Source organism: Marmota marmota, unplaced genomic scaffold (assembly GCF_001458135.2).
Source record: "Marmota marmota marmota unplaced genomic scaffold, marMar, whole genome shotgun sequence".
Lineage (NCBI taxonomy): Eukaryota > Metazoa > Chordata > Mammalia > Rodentia > Sciuridae > Marmota > Marmota marmota.
The window spans coordinates 1442398-1464392 of NW_026000052.1; the positions used below are offsets into that span (position 1 = coordinate 1442398).

The 21995-nt window shown below is 61.4% G+C and overlaps 1 protein-coding gene across 1 annotated transcript in view; it reads left to right on the forward strand.

Annotated features, from left to right (window-relative positions):
• Positions 1 to 547: 547 nt before the first annotated feature.
• Notch1 (notch receptor 1) overlaps positions 548 to 21995 on the forward strand; it is a gene marked incomplete at its 5' end in the record, with an annotated part of 42130 nt that continues 20682 nt past the window's right edge. The window contains 6 exons of the mRNA XM_015505666.2: positions 548 to 684; positions 17069 to 17331; positions 17880 to 18218; positions 20850 to 20972; positions 21449 to 21682; positions 21822 to 21977. Of these exons, the coding sequence (XP_015361152.2) occupies positions 548 to 684; positions 17069 to 17331; positions 17880 to 18218; positions 20850 to 20972; positions 21449 to 21682; positions 21822 to 21977 (1252 nt within the window). The remainder of the gene's footprint in view (positions 685 to 17068; positions 17332 to 17879; positions 18219 to 20849; positions 20973 to 21448; positions 21683 to 21821; positions 21978 to 21995) is intronic.

Consider the following 21995-nt stretch of genomic DNA (forward strand, 5'->3'; position numbering starts at 1 on the left):
GCCCCAGGAGGCGGCCCTGGCGCGACAATGCGCCGCTCTGATTCCCGGCCCGCGCTTTGTTGGCGGGCGGGGCAGCGAGCTCCGCAGCTGTCGCATTTTCCCACGAGCAGGGAGCTGAGTGTGTCCACCCCCCTCCGGCGGCCTCCTTGCAGATTGCAGTTTGAACAGCGACAATCCCGGTGGCTGACTGGGGTCCCAGAGAGCCTCTGCCAGGCTCTCCAGTGAACACACACACACACACACACACCTCCCACCCTGAAGCATTGCAAAGTTTGGGAGAATGGCCCCAGTCATCTCAGTATTTTCCATTGCTGTCCAGGTGGTGGATCAGACCGTTTCTCCCCCGTGCCCGTGTGACCTGTTCACCTGCTACCTAGCCAGCCTGCTCCCCACACTCACTCCCATTTTTGACCACAACACTCTGTCCAGAATGTTGAAGCCCCCTGGGTTTCACAAGGGGCTTTCCTGTGATGCTAGCCCCAGCAACCCCATGACACAGCAGTGTCTGAGGGTCTGTGGCTGGTGGTGGATCCCATTCCCAGGGTAAAAGGGGTGGGCCTGCCCCCAGAAGCCCACTGACCTCTCCCCTGCCTCTCCCCCAGGTCTGAGGTGCTCCCAGCCAGGGGGAGCCTGCCTGAACGGCGGCAGGTGCCAAGTGGTCAACAGCACCGAGGAGACCTGTGTGTGAGTATCGTCCTGCGGGACCTGTTGCTTTTGTCAGGAGCAGAGCCCCTGCCTTCTGGGGACAGAACACTGGGCCATTGTCTTCTGGAGACAGCCCAGAGGCTGGGCACGGTCACGTGCCAACTTTTATTGGACAAAGTCTGGCAATTACTTAATCACCAGCAATTATGCCGCATAGAGCTGCTTTGGCTGCCGGAGTTGACGAGCTCCCTGGGCCACCTTGGGCTGCTGAGGCACGAGTAGGGAATCCCCAGCACCCCATTTCTTCTAAAAGTCCCCAAGAAACGGAAACTTGGGGCGAACCTGGAGCAGTTGCAGAGGGCCAGCCCCCACCACCCTGTCGACTGGTAGCGTCTTTGCTGGGCAGGGGACGCTTTCTCTGGGCAGGTGAGCCACTCTGCAGGAAATTGACGGTTTCAAAGCAAAACCTGCCTTTGGGCTTGGGGTGAGGTGGAGAAGTTGGAATCCCTCTGTGGGTGCCATCTGCCTGGGTTGTGGGGTTTGAGGTCTCAGGGTCTGGTTTCTGTCCTGGCCCCTGCAAACTCCACCTTCCTGATTATGGCCCTTTCCCAAGTCCTCAGCTGTAAGATGGGCATGTCTCAGGGCCAGGGGGTCGTCTGTAGTGGCCTGGGAAGTCCTGTGGGGACCCGCTGCCTGCCTGGCTGCTTACGAGCACCAGCCGTCCTCAGGAAGTTTCTCTGCTGTGGCTGCTGCCCTTCAACTTGAGTTCATCCCTGACGAGAATAATGAGGAGGTACCCAGGCTGAGGCCTCCCCTCCCCTGGAGGCTGCAGGCGAGAAATGGCTCCAGCCGGCCGTGCACCCTCATTCCAACTGCTGGAGGCCGATTGCCTTGGCAACACCAGAGCCCCTGCCTCCACCGCCCAGCCTGTGTGCAGCAGCCCCCACCCCTGCGCCTGCCTCCCCAACTGAAGCCAATTAGGCAGGTCTGTGAGCAGTTTATTGGACAAAGCCGATTGTGTCTTTGTCGGGCGCTAATGAATGCACACCACTTTTTTTTTTGCTTTTTTGGGGCCCCTTTCTCCCCCTGTGGAAGCCTCATGGACGCTTGATGCCCTAAATCTTGTTTCCTTCCATTCAGCGGCGACAGCTGGGATTCAGTGGAAGGGCAGTGGCTATTGTTGGGAGGCGGATTAATGCCGTGTGATTAATTATGCGTGGCTTCCCAGAACGCACAAACCCCTTCCCGCCACCTCCTCTGCCTGCCTCACAGCCTGTGCAGGGAACGAGGGCCACTGTGCTGGGGAAGGAGGGGTGGTCCCTTTTTGGCGCCACCAAGGGATGGCATGGCCTGGCCCGGAGAGCACAGAGGCTGGGGTCCCCACATGCTGCCCTGGCCAAAGGGGCTATGCCTTGAAGTGCAGACTGCTATGGCCCCTGAGTACCCTGCTGCCTGGCATGTGGGCTAAGACCCTTCAAGCCAACTCAGCCATGGGGCTGTGGGCTCTCTCCCATTCCTAATCTGGGGAAGTTGTCTGAAAGGCCCCTCATGACCCAAGCTGGCCATTGGCAAGGGTTTGGTGCCTGGTCTCGCTTCTTCCACTGGGGCCCAGTGGTCCTTCCTTCTTGGCAAAAGGAAGCCTGCCTCAGTTTGGCCTGGCACTTGGCCGAGCTCTGCCCACAGAGGTCCCATTGTGTACACCCCACAGATCCCATTAGATGGGATGGAAGTGCTGGCCTCTGTAGCAGAGTTGGAGGCCAGGGCCATGGAGAAGTGCAGGTCTGAGACTCACACTGCAGTTGGGGGCATCAGGGCCACTCCAGAGGGGTGCAGCTCCCTCTCTGGGCTTGGACACATGAGAGCCCCCACAGTCCTGTTGGCCTATGCATACAGGCTTCCTCTCTGGAGCATCCTGGCTGTGTAACACCCAGTTGCAACCCTTGTGAAATTCTTGGCTTTGGGTGTCACCCACTCTTAGGAGGATCTGGAAAATGCGGAGTCGAAGCTGCCGTGGTAATACCTGGTGAATCATCTTTTTCCACCCAGGAAAAGGAACCTTCCTCAGACATAGCTGCTTGGGGTTGCAGGACTCAGGGCTGGAAAAGTGGATTCCCTTGGTACCAGATGCTTTCCCAAAAGGTCCTAGTGTCACAGAGGCCTGGTCTTCCAGTGGCCATGGGCTGTACATTCTGTGGGTGGGGCACAGTCTCTGGGCACCTGCTCTGTGTGGTATCCCTGGTAGCTGCAGTGGGGAGATTGGTGGCCCTTTGGGCAGGTGCAGGGCTCACTGTGCCCTTGGCCCCTCCAGCCTGCTTGCCAGCCGCATGACTGTTGAGAGGGGTGCTGGGGTGGGCACTTCCTTCTTTTGTGTGATGGGGGGTGAACTTGCTGGAGAGACCCTTTTTTGCTTAGGTGAGCATGCATTCATTGGCCAAGGATTACTGTGTTGCCTGGCCTGGGCAGGGGTCAGAGGCACAGGGGAGGTTAAGATACTGTCTTGCCTGCACCCAAGTCAGAATTTTATGGAGATGTCTTCCAGGTGGTCACAGAAGTGCTGGGAAGGGTGGCTGGTGGCTGGTAGGGGCCTTAGCTTTGGACCCACCCTGCATTTGAGTTCTGCAGCCCACTTGCTCCATGACCTTGGGTCATCAGGTGGCCTGAGCCTCAGTTTCCCTACCTTTAAATCAGGATTGATACGCAGTTGATGTCTTGGTGCTGTAGGCGCCCCGCGAGTCTGTTTCCCCCGCCCTCTCCGTGTGAGCTGACGGGCTGTGCCGAGGCCTCCTTCTGGACCGTGGGTTGACTAATGAGTTACTTCAGAGTTCTGAAGAGTGCTGGGTGGTGGGTGTGGTCTGGGGCCCCGTGTGGGGAGGAGCTTGGTGCTCCAGCAGGCAGCCCTCGGTGCTTCCTTCCAGAGGTGCCTTTGACTGCCTGCTTCCTGGGTGGCAGGGACAGGGCAGGTGCATCCCAGCTCCTGCAGAGTTGGCTTTTCAGCTGGGGACAGGAGAGGCAACCAGCATGTGCAGGTGATGTGTAGGGGGTGCCCCGAGGTGCCCCCAGCAGCCCCATGATGCCCTCCACATCAGGCCAGGGAGTCAGGATGAGGCCCAAAGAAGCTGATGCTGGGCCCGCGTGACAGGCCCCTGCAGGTCCTGGGGGCCTTCCCTGCCCCGCTGGCCGCCTGCTCCTCTGGAGGAAGCAGGGCTGGGGGTGTGACTTCCCTTTAAGAGAGGGACAGGGCCACAAAGGAAGTGACTGGGGCCAGGGAGGGACTGAATGGAACCTTGTTCTAGGCGTCTCTGTCACCTGGGTTGCTGTTGTTCCACTGAGTCACCTGCGGTTCTGGGAGGCGGGTTCCTTCCAGTCCTACCTCAGGGACAAGAGCAGAGACAGTCAAGGCCCTCCTGTCTGCCACCTGGTCTTCAGGGTTTAGAGAAGCCACCTCACGTGGTGTCACTGGCCAGCTGTGGAACCGTGGGGAGACACCAGGGGCTGGCCAGGACAGGGGCTGGCCTTGTGAGGAAGGTGGGTCTGGGGGTGGCCAGCCAGGAGCAGCAGCCAGCACTTTTTCCATTGAACAGAGCGCAGGAGAACTGTGACCTCAGCAGGAAGAGGGTGGGGCGGGTGGGAAGTGTCTCAGGGCGCTGAGCCCTCTATGCCTAGGGGCATGGAGTCCAGGGCTGTGACCCCAGAGCTGGGGTGGCAGTGGAAGGGTCTTACAGGGTGCCATGGCCAGGTCACACAAAGCTCCTGTGAGCCAGGACTGGCTTCGGTCCCCATGGGGGGCCTGTGGATGGCCAGGCCCACTGGGCAGCTCCAGGATGGGCTGAGGGGTTGTGCTACCCTGGTGTGTTGAAGGGACCTTTCCCGTCCCATGTTGTGCTATAAATAGTGGAGGATGTGGCTTTGCAGGTCGACTGAGCTGGCCTCAGAACATTCGGTGAAGGCTCCACGCTTTCATCTAGCCTCCTGACCTGCGGCACGTGTGGCGTGGTCACCCCCTGGGGCTGGCCTAGGTCTGTCTCATCCCCATCACAGGTGGGGAACTGAGGCTGAGGTCAAGTGGCTGGACGCAGGGCCGGGGCACGGTCAGCTTGTGCCAGGTCCTTGTGCAGGTGCGTCCAGAGCCTCCTGGACCTCTGCCAGAGACTGAACAAGAAGCATCACCAGCTGTAACAAGCCGCTGGCTCTGGGGCATCCTTCTTTCCCAGGTGGGACCCTCTGGTGGGCATGCCCTGCACCGGCCACCTGGCTGGCTCTGGTCAGTTTTGCCCCTCAGCTCGAGTCTCCTCTCTGGGCCCTGATTTCCCCCACTGACCTGAGCTGTGTCCTGGTGTCCTGGGACAGCCTGTGGGTGTGAGGGTACTGGCAGTGGCCAGGAGTCAGGCTGGACCGTGCAGCAAGGCAGGGTGTGCCAGGCTGGGCTGCTCTGGGCTCCCGCTTGGTGCTCAACCCCCAGCTTCCAGGCTGGGGTCACCTTTGCTGGGGAGGGCAGAGCTGGGGAATGCCTGGCCTGGGTGTACGGGACCAAGTGGAAGGCAGTGGGATGCCCCTTTCAGGTGGCCTTGCCGCCCCCAGCCCTGCTTTTAAAATCCCATGGGGGCTGGGGCTGATCTGGGGGTTGGGGCTTGGGGGAGGTGAATCATACATATTGTAAAGTTGCCATTTAACCATCAGAAGTGCAGAATTCAGTGGCATTTAGTATGTTCCCAAGTTTGTACAACCATCACTATTGTCTAGTGCCAGAACTTATTTTTTGGGGTATGAGAACTGAACCCAGGGGTGCTCTACCACTGAGCTGCATACCTAGCCCTTTTTATTTTTTTTTTATTTTGGGACAGGGTCTCACAAAGTTGCTGACTCTCTGTCCTTCTGCCTCAGCCTCTGAGTTGCTGGGATTATGGCGTGCACCACCGTGCCCAGCAGGTCCCAGAACTTTTTTATCATCCAAAGGCGGTCACTCCTCAGGCCCACCTGCGCCCTGGCCTGGGCGGGCGTGCCTGGTGTTTCCCTGAGTCCACGTGTTCCTGGACTGTCTGGCTCCTTGCTGTGGCGCCCTCAGAGTTTCATTCTCCAGGACTGGGGTAACTGCCCAAGACCACGGGGCATTGGTCAGAGGCGGGCACAAGCATGAATATCCTCGTGCAGTCAGCTGACACGGTCCAGAGGAGGAGGTGGTGTGGCTGGCTGGTGTCCAGGATGGCTTCCTGGGAGAACTGCTCTCATCTCTGGGCCTGTGAGGCCACCTGCAGACAGGCGGCCATCAGGGTGGTCAGTCAGTGAGAGTGGCCTGGTGTGCCACACCTCTGCCTTGCTCAGGGCCCACCATGGCCCACATCTGTCCACCTCAGCTCCTGCCAGTCACCAAACCTTTCTACCTCTCTTAGCCCAAGGAGGAGCCAATGGGAATCAGGATGAAGCAGGAAGAGAGTTTTTACTGAGTGCTTACTATGGGCCTGACCTTGGGGTGCAGATGGCCAAGGCACTCACAGGCCCTGATGGGCAGGAAGGAGCCATGTGTCTTAAGAGTCGGGCTTCAGGAGGACAGGTCAGGTCCTGGGAGGACACCTAAGGTCAGCTGGGGAGTGCCTTGCTGTGGCCTCAGGGTGAGTCCACCATGGAGCAGCATCTAGACAGACTGGGACAGGGCAGCAGCCGAGGAGCACCAGGCAGAAGGGACAGCGGGTGCTGGGCAGCAGTGCTGTAGGCTTTGGATATGTCCAGGGGCACCTGGGCTCCTGCCTGCCCTGTTGCCTGCTCCCGGGTCTTCCCCTGCCCGGCCTGGGAGCTGTGGGGCTGGCACTCAGGGACAGCTTGGAGCCACCAGCTGCGCATGGTGAGGACGCCTGGCCCGTGTGGCTGGGCTTCAGACACCCCAGCACCCAGCGCCTGGCCCTCCCTGTCTGCACTCGGTGACCTGAATTGCCCTTGGGGCTCTGGGAAGCACCATGTCCCCTGTGGGACAGCCCTCCCCCAGCAGGACAGTCCTGGTGGTCCCCAGTGGCCGTTGCAAGGCGGGTAGAGGGACCTGGCGTTTTGCTTTCTTCGTGCCTCTGAGGCCTGGGGTATTCTGGGAATAGAAGCCGCCCGAGTTTTACCCCAGCAGTCCTTGTTTACTGTAGCCCCCAACAGATGCTGCTCCCAGGATGGAAGCCTCTGGAGAGGTGTCCCCCCCTCCCCACAAATGCCCCCTCTTCTTCCCTGTGCTCGGGGGTGTAGGGACTGGGCCTTCCTGCCCTGGAGCGGGTTGGCTGGGATGACCATCACCCTCTGCCTCCGTCTCAGGTGCTCGGTGGCTTTCTGTCAGGTCTGTGATTCCCTGGAAGGAGTGTCTGGGTCCTGGTTTCAAGTGGGCCTTGGTGGGGGAGGCAGGGTCTGTGCTGGGGAGGCTGGACCTCCACACCCACACCTGTGGTGCCAAATTCACCAAGTCGACGCCTCAGCTTGGGGCATGTCGGGATGAGGTCAGGCCGGGTGCTGCCTGGACCTTCCACCACTGAAAGCTGGCTCTACCAAGATAGGATGGCCACTGACCAGAGAAGCCTTCCTTGGCCTTGGTCACTCACCTGGCCTCATCTGCCAGGTGGGCACTGTTTTCAGCAGGGAGAGGGCAGACCAGACCCTGGGCATTGAGATTCTACTGCCGCAGCAGGCCACTTTAGGGTTAGGGCTGCCTGCAGCTCCCCCTTGTGCCCCATGGGTGGACAGGAGAGTCACCACCAGGCTGTACCCCATGGGTGGACAGGAGAGTCACCACAAGGTTTCCCAGCTTTCCCTGTTACCAGCCTGGGTGTTAGTTGTGTGTCTGTAGTGCTTGAAGGGGAGTCCTTCTGAATGGGGTCAGCGGCCCCCATCATCTATGGACCCTGCTGACTGCTGAACAGACACCCCACAGCAGTGCCAAAGCCTGGGGACACTGCCTGCCCGAGGCCCGTCCACCTGGTGTGAGCACGATGACCCTGGGAGACGGGTTGAGATTTGAGAGGTGAACACCCCACTCAAGAGCATGGAGCTGCATGGGGACAGGTGGCCAGAGGGTGGGGGAGACTCGACTGCAACCCCTAGATGAGGCTTTGGAACTGAGGGGCGGCTGGTTCCTGGCCTCTGGCTTCTTTGCCCGGGACAGTTCTAGGTGAGTCACAGCCCAGACATTAGGACCTACCCGGGGAGCTGCCCCAGCAAGAGACCGGCCCTACCTGGGAAACGTTCACACTTGGTCAAGCCCAGGGGCCCAGGCGTGAGCATGGTCCCATTCCCTGCCCAGGTGTCCCTGTGGCCCCAGGGTCACTTGGAGATACTTTTGAGAAGGGAGGAGCTTCCTCCCTTCTGGCTTAGAGCATCCTGGCTCTAGACCTTTTGTCCACAGACCAGGCCTGGCCAGGTGACATGGGGAGCAGCTGAATCTCTGTCCCTGTCCTCTCCGAGGCTGCCTGGCTGTTGAGGAAGGTGGGTGGCCGGGGCTGGGAAGATCTGTCCAGGGCTGAACTACCGGGACTGCTCCGTGGGCTGGGGACCTGCCTCCCACCATTTCCTCTGTTTCGGTTGTTGGTGAGCGGAAACAACACGGTTACTGGAAGTGAGAGGCTGGGGGAGAAGCCAGGGCTTCGATGTGTTTTTCCCTGAAGCTTCTCTGTAAGAGGAGCTTACATCATCACCCAGGGGGAAGAGAGCGCCTTCATCCTCCAGGGGGAGGCTGAGCCCCGGCATCGTGTGGACTGTGCCATGCTTCTGCCCCGGGCCTCCGTCTCCCTGGCCTTAGGCAGAGTGAGTGCTGGGTATGTCCAGCTCCTGGGATGTCCCCACAGGTTGGTGGTCCCCTCCCTGACATCCCCCTCTAGGAGCCTCATGGGGTAGCCTCAGACTTGGCTGACTGGAGAGCCAGACAGCAGAGGCCATGGGCTGTGCGTTCCAGCATCCGTGAGGTGGCGGGGGCCAGACCAGGTGGCACCCTCCCCTGCAGCTCTAGGGTCTGGTGCAGCAGCTGTCGGTAGTCTGTCCACCGGGGCTGGGCAGTTGAGTGTGGCAGCCCCAGGGCAGGTGGGCAGCTACAGATTTCTTCCAGCCCGCAGGGCCTACAGTCCAGGCTGGGGCCCCACTGGACTTAGGCTTCAAGCCAGACATGCCCCATTCTATCGCCTGTTCTGGTCAGGCCGGGATGGTGCCTGGTCAGCAGCCTAGGCCGAGGAGTCTGCATCCTCCCCTACAGATGCCTGCTGGCTCTGAACGGGCCTTCCTCCCCAGGAGGTGGGAGTCCCCAGTGAGGCCACAGGGGAGGTGCTGGCCGTCCTGGCTGTGGCCTGCCGGGCTTTGTTTCTATGCAGGGCCTCGCGTTTTGAGATCGTTGTAGATTGGCACAGGCTGCCAGAAGCCATGGGTCTTGACCCACTACCGCCCTGTGCTCCATGGGAGCATGTTCCTCTTCTTTCACCCCACACTGGAGTAAAGGTCTCCCCGGTGGCTCGGTGATAGAGCTCTTATCTGGGTTCCATTCCTAGCACTGCAAAAGGGAAAAAAAAAAAAAAAGAGAGAGAGAAAGAAAGAAAGTTAGTTCTCCCCCAGAGCCCAGCCCCTCTGCAGGATTTGGGCAGGTTTGTATATTATTCGTGCCCTGCAGGGGCAGAGGGCCCAGGACCTGCTCACCAACACAAGCCCCCCACCCCACCCCACTGTCCCCCAGGGAAGAGCCCACTACACCTAGATGGCCTGGGACACCCTGGGCATCTAGCAAGGTGGACAGTGCAGGCCACTACTCAGAGCACCCCGCCTCGTCAGGCCCCACCAGGGTTGGGTACAGTTGGCTGGCTCTTGTCTTCTGAAGTTGATTGTGTCCCCAGGCGGCTCCGTGGCTGTGCTGGGCCCAGAGCAGAGCGAGGCTTCTGTGGACTGCAGGATGCACAGAGGGCCTGTGTGCCGGCCTGGCTGGCTGCCTGGGGGCGTGGGGGTCCGCGCAGCAGCAGAGATGCTTCCGGGTTGGTGGAGGCCCCTCCGCACATGGGCCAGAAAGAAGGGTTCTGCTGAGTGTTATGGGATGGAGGTGACCTCTGGGGCCACCACCCAAACCACCAGCTGTGCTTTCCTGAGTCAGGAGGCAGCCCAGAAGCGGCCCTGCCAGGGTCCCGAGGCAGGCTTCCTGGAGTGGGTGGGAGGATACAGCTATGGACGGTCCCTCCTTCGGCTGGGTGGATTGGGCCTCATCTCCACCTCTTCCAGTGCTGAGGCTGGGTAGGGCGGCGCACCAGGGCAGAGCCAGGGAGCCTGCTGTTGGATGGGGGGCTGGGAGGAGCAGACTGGGCGCCCTCCCTGGGCGCCGGCCTCTTACTGCGCTCCCTCACCCCCAGGGGCGTTGTTTTTCTGCTGGGCCCTCATTGGGAAGTCCAGGCCAAGGTGTGGGGTGGCTTGGGTGCTGGGGACACCCCTCCCCCCATTCCTGGGGGCCTTCTGCTGCTCCTCAGCTGTCTCCAGGGAAGCTGTCCTGCCTTCCAACTGTCCCCAGGGCCTGTGAAACCAGGTGGCATGGTGCACACAACTTGCCTGGCTGTGAAGTGGGTCTACCCAGGGCCCTGGTGAGGAACCTCTCCTTGACGGCCTGGGGGCCAGGAGGGGTGTGGCTGCAGGTTCCTCCTGAGGCAGCTTGTTCTGGACAGTTGTCAAGGGGTCCTCGGTGCCGCCTCTTCCTGGCCCTCGTGTCCTCCACAGGGGTGGCCGGACCTGGACTGAGGCACCTGCCCTGGTGGGGAAGAGGTGGCAGCCCCCCACGGAGGACAGAGCAGTGTCTCCGTAGCTCCTCCCTCCCAAGCCTGCTGGCGAAGCAGAGGACGGCGGTTGTCAGAAGGCTCGGGCTTTGCCATCGAGCTCGGGCTGCGATTGCTGCTTAACTAATCGAGCTTGGCTTAAGCCCTCCTGGCGGCACTGGCCTCACGGGCCTATCGATCACCTCACTGCTCTGAGCGGCCACGGGGTGCACGGAGCAGAGGCCCTGGCAGTCTGGCTGTTTCCACTTCTGCCTCCTTGGTGCCACAGGTGCCAGCCCACAGGGCGTCCTGTAACCCCTCAAGGCATTCGGGGTGGCTGCACTTAGGAGTGCCTGGGGAACACTTGTGCATCACTGGCTGTGTGGGGTTCCATCTCCTGGGGGGCTGGGGGGACATGACCCCCAGTGGAGCAATGGCCTCCCTCAGGTGTCTCACTCCGGCAGTGACAGCAGCTCCTAGTGACCCAGGCTTCCTGGGCCCTGCTTCCAGCAGTGTTGGGAGGGGCTGGCTGGACCCTGACCCCACCCCGCCCCAGGGTCACCTCTGCCCGCTCCAGCTGGGCCATCCTGGGAAGTGGCTTGACCCTCAGGGTCTGTTCTGTCTGCTCAGGAGGTATACCAGTTCCTAGCGCAGCAGCGGGCCAGCGGGCCCTGTGGACATTGTTTTCCCTGTGGTGGGAAAGGTGGCTTCCCGGGAGGGAGGGCAGGTTCCATCTCTGCCCTGAGGCGTCCCAGAGGCCAGGAAGCAGGGCCGTTCCTGCACTTCCCTTCCAGCAGGCTTCAAGCCCTAGGAGGATGCAACGGGGAGGGTCTGCGGACCAAAGAGCCGAGCCGCTGGGAGCGGCTCTTTGAGCTGGAATGCCTGGGCCTCGTCTCAGGCTGGCCCCTGCGGCTGTCCGTGGGCATGCCACACCTGCCAGACTCACTTTCCTCCTTTGCCGACCTTCTGATCTGAGCAGTGGCTCGTGTTTGGGGCCGGGGATTGTCTGCATCTGAGCCCAGGCCCATATCTGGCCCCAGCCTGCCTACAGCCTGAATGCTCTGTCCTCCTTCCAGGCCTCCCAGCCCAATGGCTGCAGAGGCTGGGGCAACTGCAGCTCAGTTGCGCCCGTCTGTCGTCACTGCTGGGCAGGTGGGGCCACAGGTGGTGGCTGCAGGCCGCAGTCCCTCACTGCAGCCTCCAGCCCAAGAGAGTTGGGTGAGTGGTGCCCTGCTGCACAGGTACCTGCTGTCTGTGTGCAGAGGAAGCTGAAGCAGAGTGTGGGACAGCAGAAATGCTGGAGGCCTCCCCACTGTGGTCTGGCTGGTCCTCCAGTGTCCCCCATGACTGGCTGGTTCTTGGACAAGTGTTTGGACATATGTCCCTGGAGCAGGAGCCTGGACCTTGTGTGCTGTAGCTTTTCATGCTGGGGCTTTGGGGAGGCAAGGGGTTGGGACTGAGCAGTGAGGCCTCCTATGTCCTGGGGTTTTGTCCCCAGAGCTGAGCTGCACCTGCTGTTCCCAAAAGGAAAAGGATCCAGGACCTCAGGTGTGGCATGGGGGCCAGCAGGTCACTGAGTCCCCTGCCCAGCCTGTCATGAGCACCTGCTCCTGGAAGGTGGTGGTACCTGCTGGGATTTGGGGGCCCTGGAATGGCTTCTGCCCAAGGGAGGGGTTGAATACTAGAACCGCTCTCACCCCTAGGAGCCACAGCCAGGCCTGTCCCTGGGGCTGAGCTTGTTGACCTGTGAAGGTCCTGCAGGGGACCCCACCACCATCCCTCACAGCCCATCTGTGTCTCCCCTCCAGCAAGGGGTTCCCATCCCCTGCCTGGGCCACAAGTGGCCCCGCGGCCCAGGCAGGGGTGGTCAGGGAAGCTGGGCTGTCTATGTGGCTGGGTTGGCTGGTTCTAGGCATGCTGTTGGTGGTTTGGGCAGTGGACAGCTGGCTTTCCATGGTCTTGGCTGAGCAGGGCAGGGTCTGGCCAGGGCTGCATGGAGCTATCGCTGGTGATATTGACTTGCCAATAACTCTTTTTTAAACAGTTTTTTTGGTTGTAGATGGACACAATACCTTTATTCTGTTTTTATTTTTATTGATTGAACCCAGTGCCTCACTCATGCTTGAAGAGTGCTCCACCACTGAGCCACAGTCCTGGCCCTTGCCGATGACTCTTGCCTGGGAAATTACAGAGCAGGAGCCTCAGATGCCAGACTCCCCTTCCTGGAAAGAAAGCACCCTGCGGCTGGGAACGGGGATGCTGTGGGACGGGGCCTCCCAGGAAGGAAGAGCCTGGTGGAGGGGTGGGACTGGCTCCTGGCAGGATGTGGCACAGGCTTCCTGGGAGCAGGCAACTGTGGGGGCAGATGGGGAGAAGTCCCTTGGTGGAGACCCTGTGCTCCTGGGAAGCTTTGGACTTCTGGGAAGATGGGCCTGGAGCTGGGCTGGGTGGAGTCCAGTGGGGGTCAGTTCTGCTGAGGTGGGCAAAGCAAGTTAGGGGCAAATTAAAACCAGGGGCTCCCTGTACCATGGCTGCCTGGTGGTGCTTAGGACTTCAGTCTGCAGGGCTGTCCCTTCTGTGGTGGGAGGCACAGCCCCTGCCCACCCTTTGGAGATTAAATTTGCAGGCACACCAGTGCCCCACCAGCACCCTACCAGCACCCCACCTGCGCCCCACCAGCACCCCACCAGCACCTCACCACAGGCCCTGGCCCCAGAATCGAGTGGGGTGGGGCAGCTGTGTACACGGCCCTTTAGGCTACACGGTTTCCTCAGACTGGACAGTCCTGCAGATTGCCTGTCTGTGAATCACATCCAGACTTGGCCGGAGTGAGAGTCCCCTCTACCCAGCTGGTGACCATGTTGACTCCCCACTGCACTCATGGCTGTGCAGCAGCTGGGCAGAGCCAAGGGTCCTGCAAGCCCCCTCTCTCCTGGAGGGGCTTCTTCCCTCCCGATTCCTCCGGTTGCTGCCTGGGAAGCACCTCCCTGTGTCTCTGGCTCCTCCTGCTGAACTGACAGGGGGCCCCTGTGCTGACCCCCACCCTCCTCGGCCCTACTTGACCGTAAACTCCTTGAGGGCAGGAGCTGGGTGAATCCCCCCACTTGTCCTCCACCCCTCCTCATCATTTTGGGGTTGAGGGAGCTGTCATCTGTCCCCAGGGGGTGGCAGATGGCCGCTTAGCTTGGAAAGGAAAACAGCACAATTTAGAATTAGTCCCGGGTGAAAGGTCGCAGCAACATCTGCCTCCGGATGCTTTGGGGAGTCACATTTCTATGGAGTGCCGCTGCCAGAGGCGGGAGCTAGCGCAGTGGAAACCGTGGGGCTGGAACAAAGCAGGGGGAGTGGCCGGGGACTCTGGAACCAGTTGTGCCCCTCTGCCTGGTCTTCAGAGCCCACTCCCTCTGGGGCCCTTCCTGGGGTCCCCAGCCCACCCGCCACTCATCTCTGAGCACCAGGACAGGACAGGTCACTGTACCCGCCACCCCACCAAGTGGATCTGGTGGAGGGAAGGCAGAGCTGAGGAACAAGTGCCCAGGTGTCCTTGAGGAGCAAGGGAGGGAGCCCTTGGGCACACCTGATGCAGCTGGCCTCCCACTGTGGGCGGCCGTGAGCCACAGGGCCTGGTGGAGGTGGGGCAGTTCTTGTCTCCTACCTTGGGGGAAGTCCCACCTTTTAGTCCCAGAAGGGCCTTCGGCTGCTGGATGTGTAGACGCAGGAAGTGTCGTGGGTGACTCAGTGGGTGGCTCAGCGGAGCCCTGGCCCCAGCACCTTCCAATCCTCCATGCTGGGCGAGGCAGCTCCTGCCTCCCCACTGCACTCAAGGCTGGGCAGCAGCTGGGGCAGAGCCAAGGGTCCTCGAGCCCCTGCCCTCGCTCCTGGAGGGGCTTCTCCCCTCCTGATTCCTCTGGTTGCTGTCCTTGCGTGACTACTCCTGGCCTTACCCTTGGTTCGTGCCAGCCTGCCAGACAGGTGTTGAGGACAGAATGGCCATTGGTGTAGGGATGGGGTGGGCTTGGCCTCTGCCATGATGCACCCCTGGGGTCCCTCCCACCTTCTCAGGGACATCTGAGTGCCATGGAGAGAAGGCAACAGGTGCCTGTCCCAGGCAGCCTAGCTCTGTGGCCAGGTGGTGGGGAGGTGCAGACAGGTGGTCACGGGCTGGAGGCGCCCAGAGCAGGAGCAGGAACCAGGCATGGGTGGGAAAGAGGAGCAGGCTCAGCCCACAGCTTTGGGGAACCCACACATGCTGCCAAGTGCCAGCCCTCAAGTGAGAGAGACTTTTGGGTCTGGCCCCGAAGCTGTCCCCCGTGGCCAGACCTTTCCGCACCTGGCTCTGGACCTTAGGGAAGATCCCTCTGGTGGCCCTGCCCTTCCCCAGCTGTGGGGTGCTGGTGGTGGATGGCGACCGTGCCTGTGGCAGCCGGCTGGGCAGCATGCCTTCACTCTGGTGCCCCAGTGCCGGGTGGCGGTGGGGAGGACAGTAGACTCTCTCAGCTGCCGCGTTCCTCCGCGTAGGAGTCTCCTCAGGCCTTGGCTGCCTGGCTCCTGCCCCGCCTGCCAGGGTTGGCTGCTGGCCGCACCCTGCAGGAGCAGCTGTCCCGTCCACAAGTGCACCTGCTCCCCAGCCACCCTTTGTCCCTGCGGTCTCCTGATTCGCTGGGTGTGTTTCCCCTCCCTAGTCCTGCGTAAAGCAGCCTCGGGAGCGAGGTGCACCTAGCCCAGGCAGGTTCTCCCACGTCCTTCTGTTGGGGTCCCTGTTTGGGGTGCAGAGGGGGACAGGTACTCCCTGGGAACACGGCCCATGGCTGGAGGGCAAGGGTTGTGTGGTCCCGGCCTCCTAGACCATTTGGTGACACCCAGTGTCCTCACCTTAAGATGTTTAGCAGGGGATTGTTCCAGGTGCTGGGAGTCCCAGGGTGTCCCCTAGGGTGTCCAGTGACAAGATCTCACCCACTTGAGGAGTGGCACCTGGCAGTGTGTAGAGTACCCCCAGAGCTGTGAGGGGGGACTAGCCCCACCTGCCTGGCCCAGGGGCTTAGGGTGCATGCCGGGAGGCGTGGACGGCAGCTCCAGCCCCAGCTTTGATGATTAAGCGCCCTCTGTCCTCATCCACCCCTGCCGACTTTGTCAGTGGCTAGAAAGAAAAAAAGTCTTTTCTCCTAGTGGGCCCAGGCCAACTTTGCCTGACAAAGAGGCTTTGATGCAGAGGAGGGCTGCTTTTGCCTGCCCAGCCCCAGCCGGCCAGATCCCAGGGTCCCAGTGGCCGGTCAGGCTAGCCAGTGACTGCATCCGAGCACAGCAGGGGCCTGCCTGCTCCCCACATTCCCTGAGTGTGGCCCTGCAGGAGACCATGGTGCCAGAGAGACAGGTGTGGACACTGAGGCTCCTCGAGTGGCCACATGGGTGGAGCTGCACTCCAGGACTGCCCCTCGCTCCAGGGGAGCCAGGTGCCCACCGCCCCCACCCCTTTGCATGGTGGGCGGGAGCCATAGCAAAGGCCTGAGTTAACTCCCGGGGTTGGGGGTGGGTTTGTTTTCTTTAAGCCAGTTGGTTTGGGACTTTTGGCTTCTGGCAACAGATGGTCAGCCACAGTGGCCATTTTGCATCTTCCCTACCCAAGCCACAGCCACAGATGAAAGACACCAGGGAACACAGATGCCTTTGGGCCTCTGGGACAGGGGAGCAGCCCCTCAGTTGAGAGACACACGACCCCAGCCCCAAACTGCCTCTGCTAGACCCTGCCCTTCCCCTGGGGCCACCTCCCATGTGGCATGGGGGCTGCCTTGTGGCTGGCCAGCTCGTTCTGCCCCAGAGGCTTCCCACTGGGAAGCGGTGTGCCTGCCTGCTCCCAGGGCCCTCCTGGGAGCATGAGGCCTGGAGGTGACGGGGAGCAATTTATGGCCTGGTCTGGAAGCCAGGCTAGCAGGTGGCTGAGCAGGCTCCTGGGGCCAGGGTGTGGCAGACGCTGAGCAGTCCCTGCAGGAACCTGAGACCGTGAGACCAGGCCTGGAAGCAGGACGTCCCTCTGGCCCTGTGTTGGGGGAGGGCAGGCCTGTGGGAGGTGGGAGGTTCCTCAAAGGCCAGGACCAGCTGGCACAGGGCTGAGGAGGGACGCCCCCACGTCACCCTGGTCTTCCCAGCTGTAAATGGGGCCTCTGCTCCTGAGGACGGTGTCTGGGTGAGCAGAAGGCCTGATCGTAGAAGGAAAGGCCACTGGAATCCTGTCCCTGTGGGCAGTGCCCACATACGTCCGACTGATGTTTGCACCAACTCTGCTACCCAAACCATACGTTTCCATCACAGAAAACAGAGAGTGGGCAAGCCTCCTGAACAGGACTGCAGGGCCCCTTCCCTGTGGTGCAGACCCAGACCCACATGCCAGCCTTGTTTGGAATCCAAGCTGGACACTGGAGCTGGTCCCCTGTTGGCAGTGGCTCTTCTGTTCATTGAAGTTTCCCTTCCTGGGGAACTAACTGCTTTAAAGTGACCAGCCAGGTGGCATCGGAGTGTCCCATGTTGTCCAGATCAGCGCTGTAGACCAAGACATCTCCCTGCACAGCAAGCGGCCACGGAGCACACCTTGGTCCTGGAGCCCTGGCTGCCCACCCGAGCCTGCTGGGGTAGAGGCTGCTGTGGCCATGACAAGTGGGCCAGTCCAGGGGAGCTGACCACCTGGTGTCTGCCAACAGGTGCAGTGGGGCCTTCGTGGGCCAGAGATGCCAGGATCCTAACCCGTGCCTCAGCTCTCCCTGCAAGAACGCCGGGACGTGCCGTGTGGTGGACCGCGGTGGGGCTGCAGACTATGCCTGTATCTGCCCCCTGGGCTTCTCTGGGCCCCTCTGCCTGACGCCCCTCGACAACGCCTGCCTGTCCAGCCCCTGCCGGAACGGGGGCACCTGCGACCTGGTCACGCTCACAGAGTACAAGTGCCGCTGCCCCCCAGGCTGGTCAGGTGAGGACGGGGAGGTCTCAGGCCCTGCAGCAGGGACCCTCAGGTCCAGGAGTAGACAGACACTGGCCTGCCCCACCATCCATGTGACTGTGAAAGCCAGGCTGATGCTTGGCTGAGAGAGCCGGGCCTGTGATCCCCCAGTGACCCTGCCTTCCCAGCCCTGCAGCTGCCTGGTTTGGACTGTTCCACTCTGAGGCCCTGGCCACCTACCTGTCCCTACTTCTGGGAGCAAAAGGAGTGCTGACATCCAGCCCTGGCCGTGCCCTCTCTTCCTGCTGGTGCCCTGAGCTTCCAGAGTCAGTTGTATGTAGGCTGTGGGAGAAAATGGCCTTGAAGTCACCCCCCCCCACTTAGCAACTCTGTTCTTGGGTGGTCACTTGGCCTCCTAGGCCCTCTGGTCCCTTGTCCATAGAGAGATGACCATGTCTTACAGCAGGTCCTGAGGGCTATGGTGATAATACTTCAGGAAGAGCCTATGAGCGCCCAGGGAGGCCCTGGCTGCAGAGCTGGCTGGCCAGCTCAGCCTCCCACCTGCCTTGCTCCCCCAGGGAAATCATGCCAACAGGCTGATCCATGTGCTTCCAACCCCTGTGCCAATGGCGGCCAGTGTCTGCCCTTCGAGTCCTCGTACATCTGCGGCTGCCCACCGGGCTTCCACGGCCCGACCTGCAGGCAAGACGTCAATGAGTGCAGCCAGAGCCCGGGGCTGTGCCGCCATGGGGGCACCTGCCACAACGAGGTTGGCTCCTACCGCTGCGTCTGCCGCGCCACCCACACTGGTCCCCACTGCGAGCTGCCCTATGTGCCCTGCAGCCCCTCACCCTGCCAGAATGGGGGCACCTGCCGCCCCACGGGGGACACCACCTACGAGTGTGCCTGCCTTCCAGGTAGGTCCTCCGGCCTCGCTGGCCCCCTGCCTGGATCCCACCTGTGCTACTGCTGTTGGGCCCAGGGTGCAGGAATGGAGGGAGTGTGGAGGGAGCCAGGGCTCCTGGGGGAGCCTAGGAAGGATGTTCAGAGAAGGCCAGCTGCAGAGAGCTGGATGGGCAGGGCTGGCCGGCTCCCTGGACTGAGGGCAGAGCAGAGGGCCATGGTCTATGGAGGGAGCCCTGACGGTGCTGCGGGGCAGATTGGCCTCTTTGGAGGAAATTTGCGTTGGGCTGGGGGCCAGATATGAAGCCAAGCAGTTAAGCCCCCACCACGTTGACATCCCTCAGGCCATTTCTGCCCAGGGATGGGGTCTGATGTGAGCTGGGCAGCTGGGTGCATGGCCCCCAAGTTCCTTAGCTATCTAAACTCTGGGACAGGAGCACCTTCTCCAGGTTCCCCACCCTGGATCTCCCTGTGGCACCTGTCCCTGTCCTGAGCCATCCTGGGGTGCGGAGTGTGAGTCGGCCTCCGCAGCCCTCACAGGCTACCCCTTGTTTCTTGGGTTCCCTGGGGGGTGCAATCTCTGGAGCTGGGGGCTGGAGGGCAGGGCAGAGAGGGCCATGGCCCTGGTGGCCCTGTTATCTCCTGGGGGGGACAGGCAAGCACAGCCCCCCCCACCACCATTTCTTCTGCAGTTCTCTTTTGAGTAAGTTTTGCTGCAGCTCTAAAAATAACAACAGTGACGCAGAGACTTGAAAACCTCATCTGTCGGGCTGAGGAGGTGGCTCAGGGGTGGAGTTTGCCTTAGCATGCATGAGACCCTGGGTTTCATCTCCCGTGCTGCCAAAAAAAGAAAAAAGCCTTTGACGCCCCCTCAGTTGACTGCTCCACCGCAGTTATGCACAAGTTGGGGAAAGTGCTTGGGGAGTGGTCATGGCATTTGGGTGCAAGGAGTGCCTGGGCCCTACTGACCTGGGGGTGACCCCAGGACTGCCCCGCCCCCCTGCAAAGGGGAAGCTTGCTGCTGCCCGCAGTCTGCAGAGCCAGCCCCAGGCCTCTGCGTGCAGACACTGGGCTTGTGCATTTCCTGAAAGTCCTGAGCAAGCTTGGAGAGGTACATGCAGCCCCCTCCGTCGGCCTACCAAGGCACACCGACCAGCTCGGTTCTCACTAGGTTGAGGGGCAAAGCCCTGGTGCCTAGTGGGCACCAGAGCTGTGGGTTCAGACCCTCCTTGGTGGCCGTACCTCAGCTGGGACCCCACATCAGCTACAGAGTCAAGGAGTTGCCTTCTCTGGGATGGCGGTGGTAAGGGGCCTTGTCAGAGGACAACTTGTGTGGAACCAGCAGACTCTCTTGGGCAGGGTGGGATGAGGACCTCTAGGTGTGCCCAATAGTTACCTGGACACAGGGCAGCCTCTGGGTGCTGGGAGGTGGGTGGGAGGGAGGGAAGGGCTATTGAGGTTTGGCCAGAGTAGGTGGGTCTTAGAGGCCAGTGCACTGGGACCATGTTACCACTGTGATGAGGGGACACTCACTACATAGTGTAGAGCTGGGCTGTGTGGGGACAGGTGCGGGGTCCCTCCGAGGAACTGAGCCCCTTGCTGTCCCAGACTCACTGTTCAGACTTGAGGCAGGCACTGCACCCAGGGTCCCCAAAGGGCTTGTATTCCCTTCTGATGGCCAGGATCCCAGAGAGAGGTCACAGGAGCCCAAGGAGTCACAGGATGCTGTGGTCAGGACAGCAGCCAGAACCCTGCAAAGGCCTGGCTGGGATTTGGAGGTGCACTGGCCCTACCTGCCCCAGCTGGACCTGCCCGTCCCTCTAGGCTCTCCCTGGCCCCGTCTGACAGGGAGGATGTTGTGTGGGCAGAGGGCTGGTTGGGGTCCACATGGGGCTCCTGCCTGCCCCCTTCTCCCCCAACAGTCTTCAGCACTGCCCAGGGTCAGGCCCCGCCCAGGACCTCCACCCACTTTAGACCAGGCCCTCCAAGTGCAGGGAGTCCTGCCACCCCCGGGGGACCGGAACTCAGGCTCTGCTCGGACTTGGTGTACTCTCCCCAAACCAAAGTCAGATTTGCGGCTTTTCTTAGCCTACAGGTTTTGCTCAGTGGCTAGTTGAATGGGGGTCTAGAGGGCGGAGCCTGAGGGCCGGAGGGGTTTGAAGGCATCCTAGGAGGTGTTAATTAGTAACTAGCGCAAGTTTGGCTGTTGCCAGACGCCTTTCTGGGTTGATCATTGACCTAGCGCGAGTTGAGCGGATTAATAGCTAACTGGTCCTCGGGAGGAGCCCCCCTCACCCTGTGGAGCCACGCCTGGCAGGCCAGCCCGTCCCCATTCCTGGGAGGCTGAGGCCGCCTCTGTGCCCTGGGACAGGACCATGTCTTGGCAGAGCAGGCCCACCTGGGTCCCATCCGCTCAGTCCTCATGTCGGAGACACCTGGCCCTAGGGTTGGCCCCTGCAACTGACAGTTTTGTGGTAGAGCCTCTGTTCAGCTGGCCATTCAGGTGATGACTCTCTGAGAGAAGCATGTTCCCTGTGGGCACCAGGCATGGCCTGTTCACACTCCAGCAGACCCCAGGAGCCAGGCATGAGGGAGCCCAGCAGCTGGCCCCCGGCAGGCTCAATCCTGCCCTCCCTCTACCACAGGCTTCACGGGTCAGAACTGCGAGGAGAACGTGGATGACTGTCCAGGAAACGGCTGCAAGAACGGGGGTGCCTGCGTGGACGGTGTGAACACCTACAACTGCCGCTGTCCACCAGAGTGGACAGGTATGTACGTGGGAAAGTGGCCCCGGCGGGCAGGACCCGCCCACTCAGCTGTGTGGGGGTGGAGGGAGGGCCCAGGTTGTCCTGGAAGGACCACGTGAGAGACAGCTACTGTGCCCAGGACCAGGGCCTGAGATCCCCACCCTGGGCTCAGCACAGAGGAGCATCAGCTGGTCTGATGGGCCCCTAGCGGCCTGTGTCCAGCGTTGGGTCCCCGTGTTGAGCCAGGTTGAAGTCCGAGTTGGACACCGGGTTCCAGGGTGGACAGACACAGTCTCTGCCCTCAGAGCTCCTGTCTGGTGGGGTGATGGGTGAGGGTGGGGAATGGGGATGACAGCCCTCTGGTGGCAGGGTACAGGGAAGGCTGGGATCAGCCAGGAGGGCTCCCTGGACGGGCGGCTTTGTAGCCCTTCACCTGGGGAATGAGGAGCTCTGTGTGTGGCAGTCCAGGGTTGACGGTTCCCTGCCCACCCCTGCAGGCCAGTACTGCACAGAGGACGTGGACGAGTGCCAGCTCATGCCCACCGCCTGCCAGAATGGTGGCACCTGCCACAACACCCTCGGCGGCTACAACTGTGTGTGCGTCAATGGCTGGACGGGCGAGGACTGTGGCGAGAATATTGACGACTGTGCCAGTGCTGCCTGCTTCCACGGTGCCACCTGCCACGACCGCGTGGCCTCCTTCTACTGCGAGTGTCCCCACGGCCGCACTGGTGAGTGCTGTGGCCTTGCCCTCCCAAGCAACCTGAGTGTGGGCATCAAGGGCGTCACTGTGGGAGACCCCTTCCCGGGTATGGTGGCCTCCGTTCCCAGCCAGGAGCCCAGCCCAGCTGACCACTGCTGCCCCACTAGGCCTGCTCTGCCACCTTAGCGACGCATGCATCAGCAACCCTTGCAATGAGGGCTCCAACTGTGACACCAACCCTGTCAATGGCAAGGCCATCTGCACCTGTCCCTCGGGATACACGGGGCCAGCCTGCAGCCAGGACGTGGACGAATGTGCACTGGGTAGGTGCGGGCAGCTGG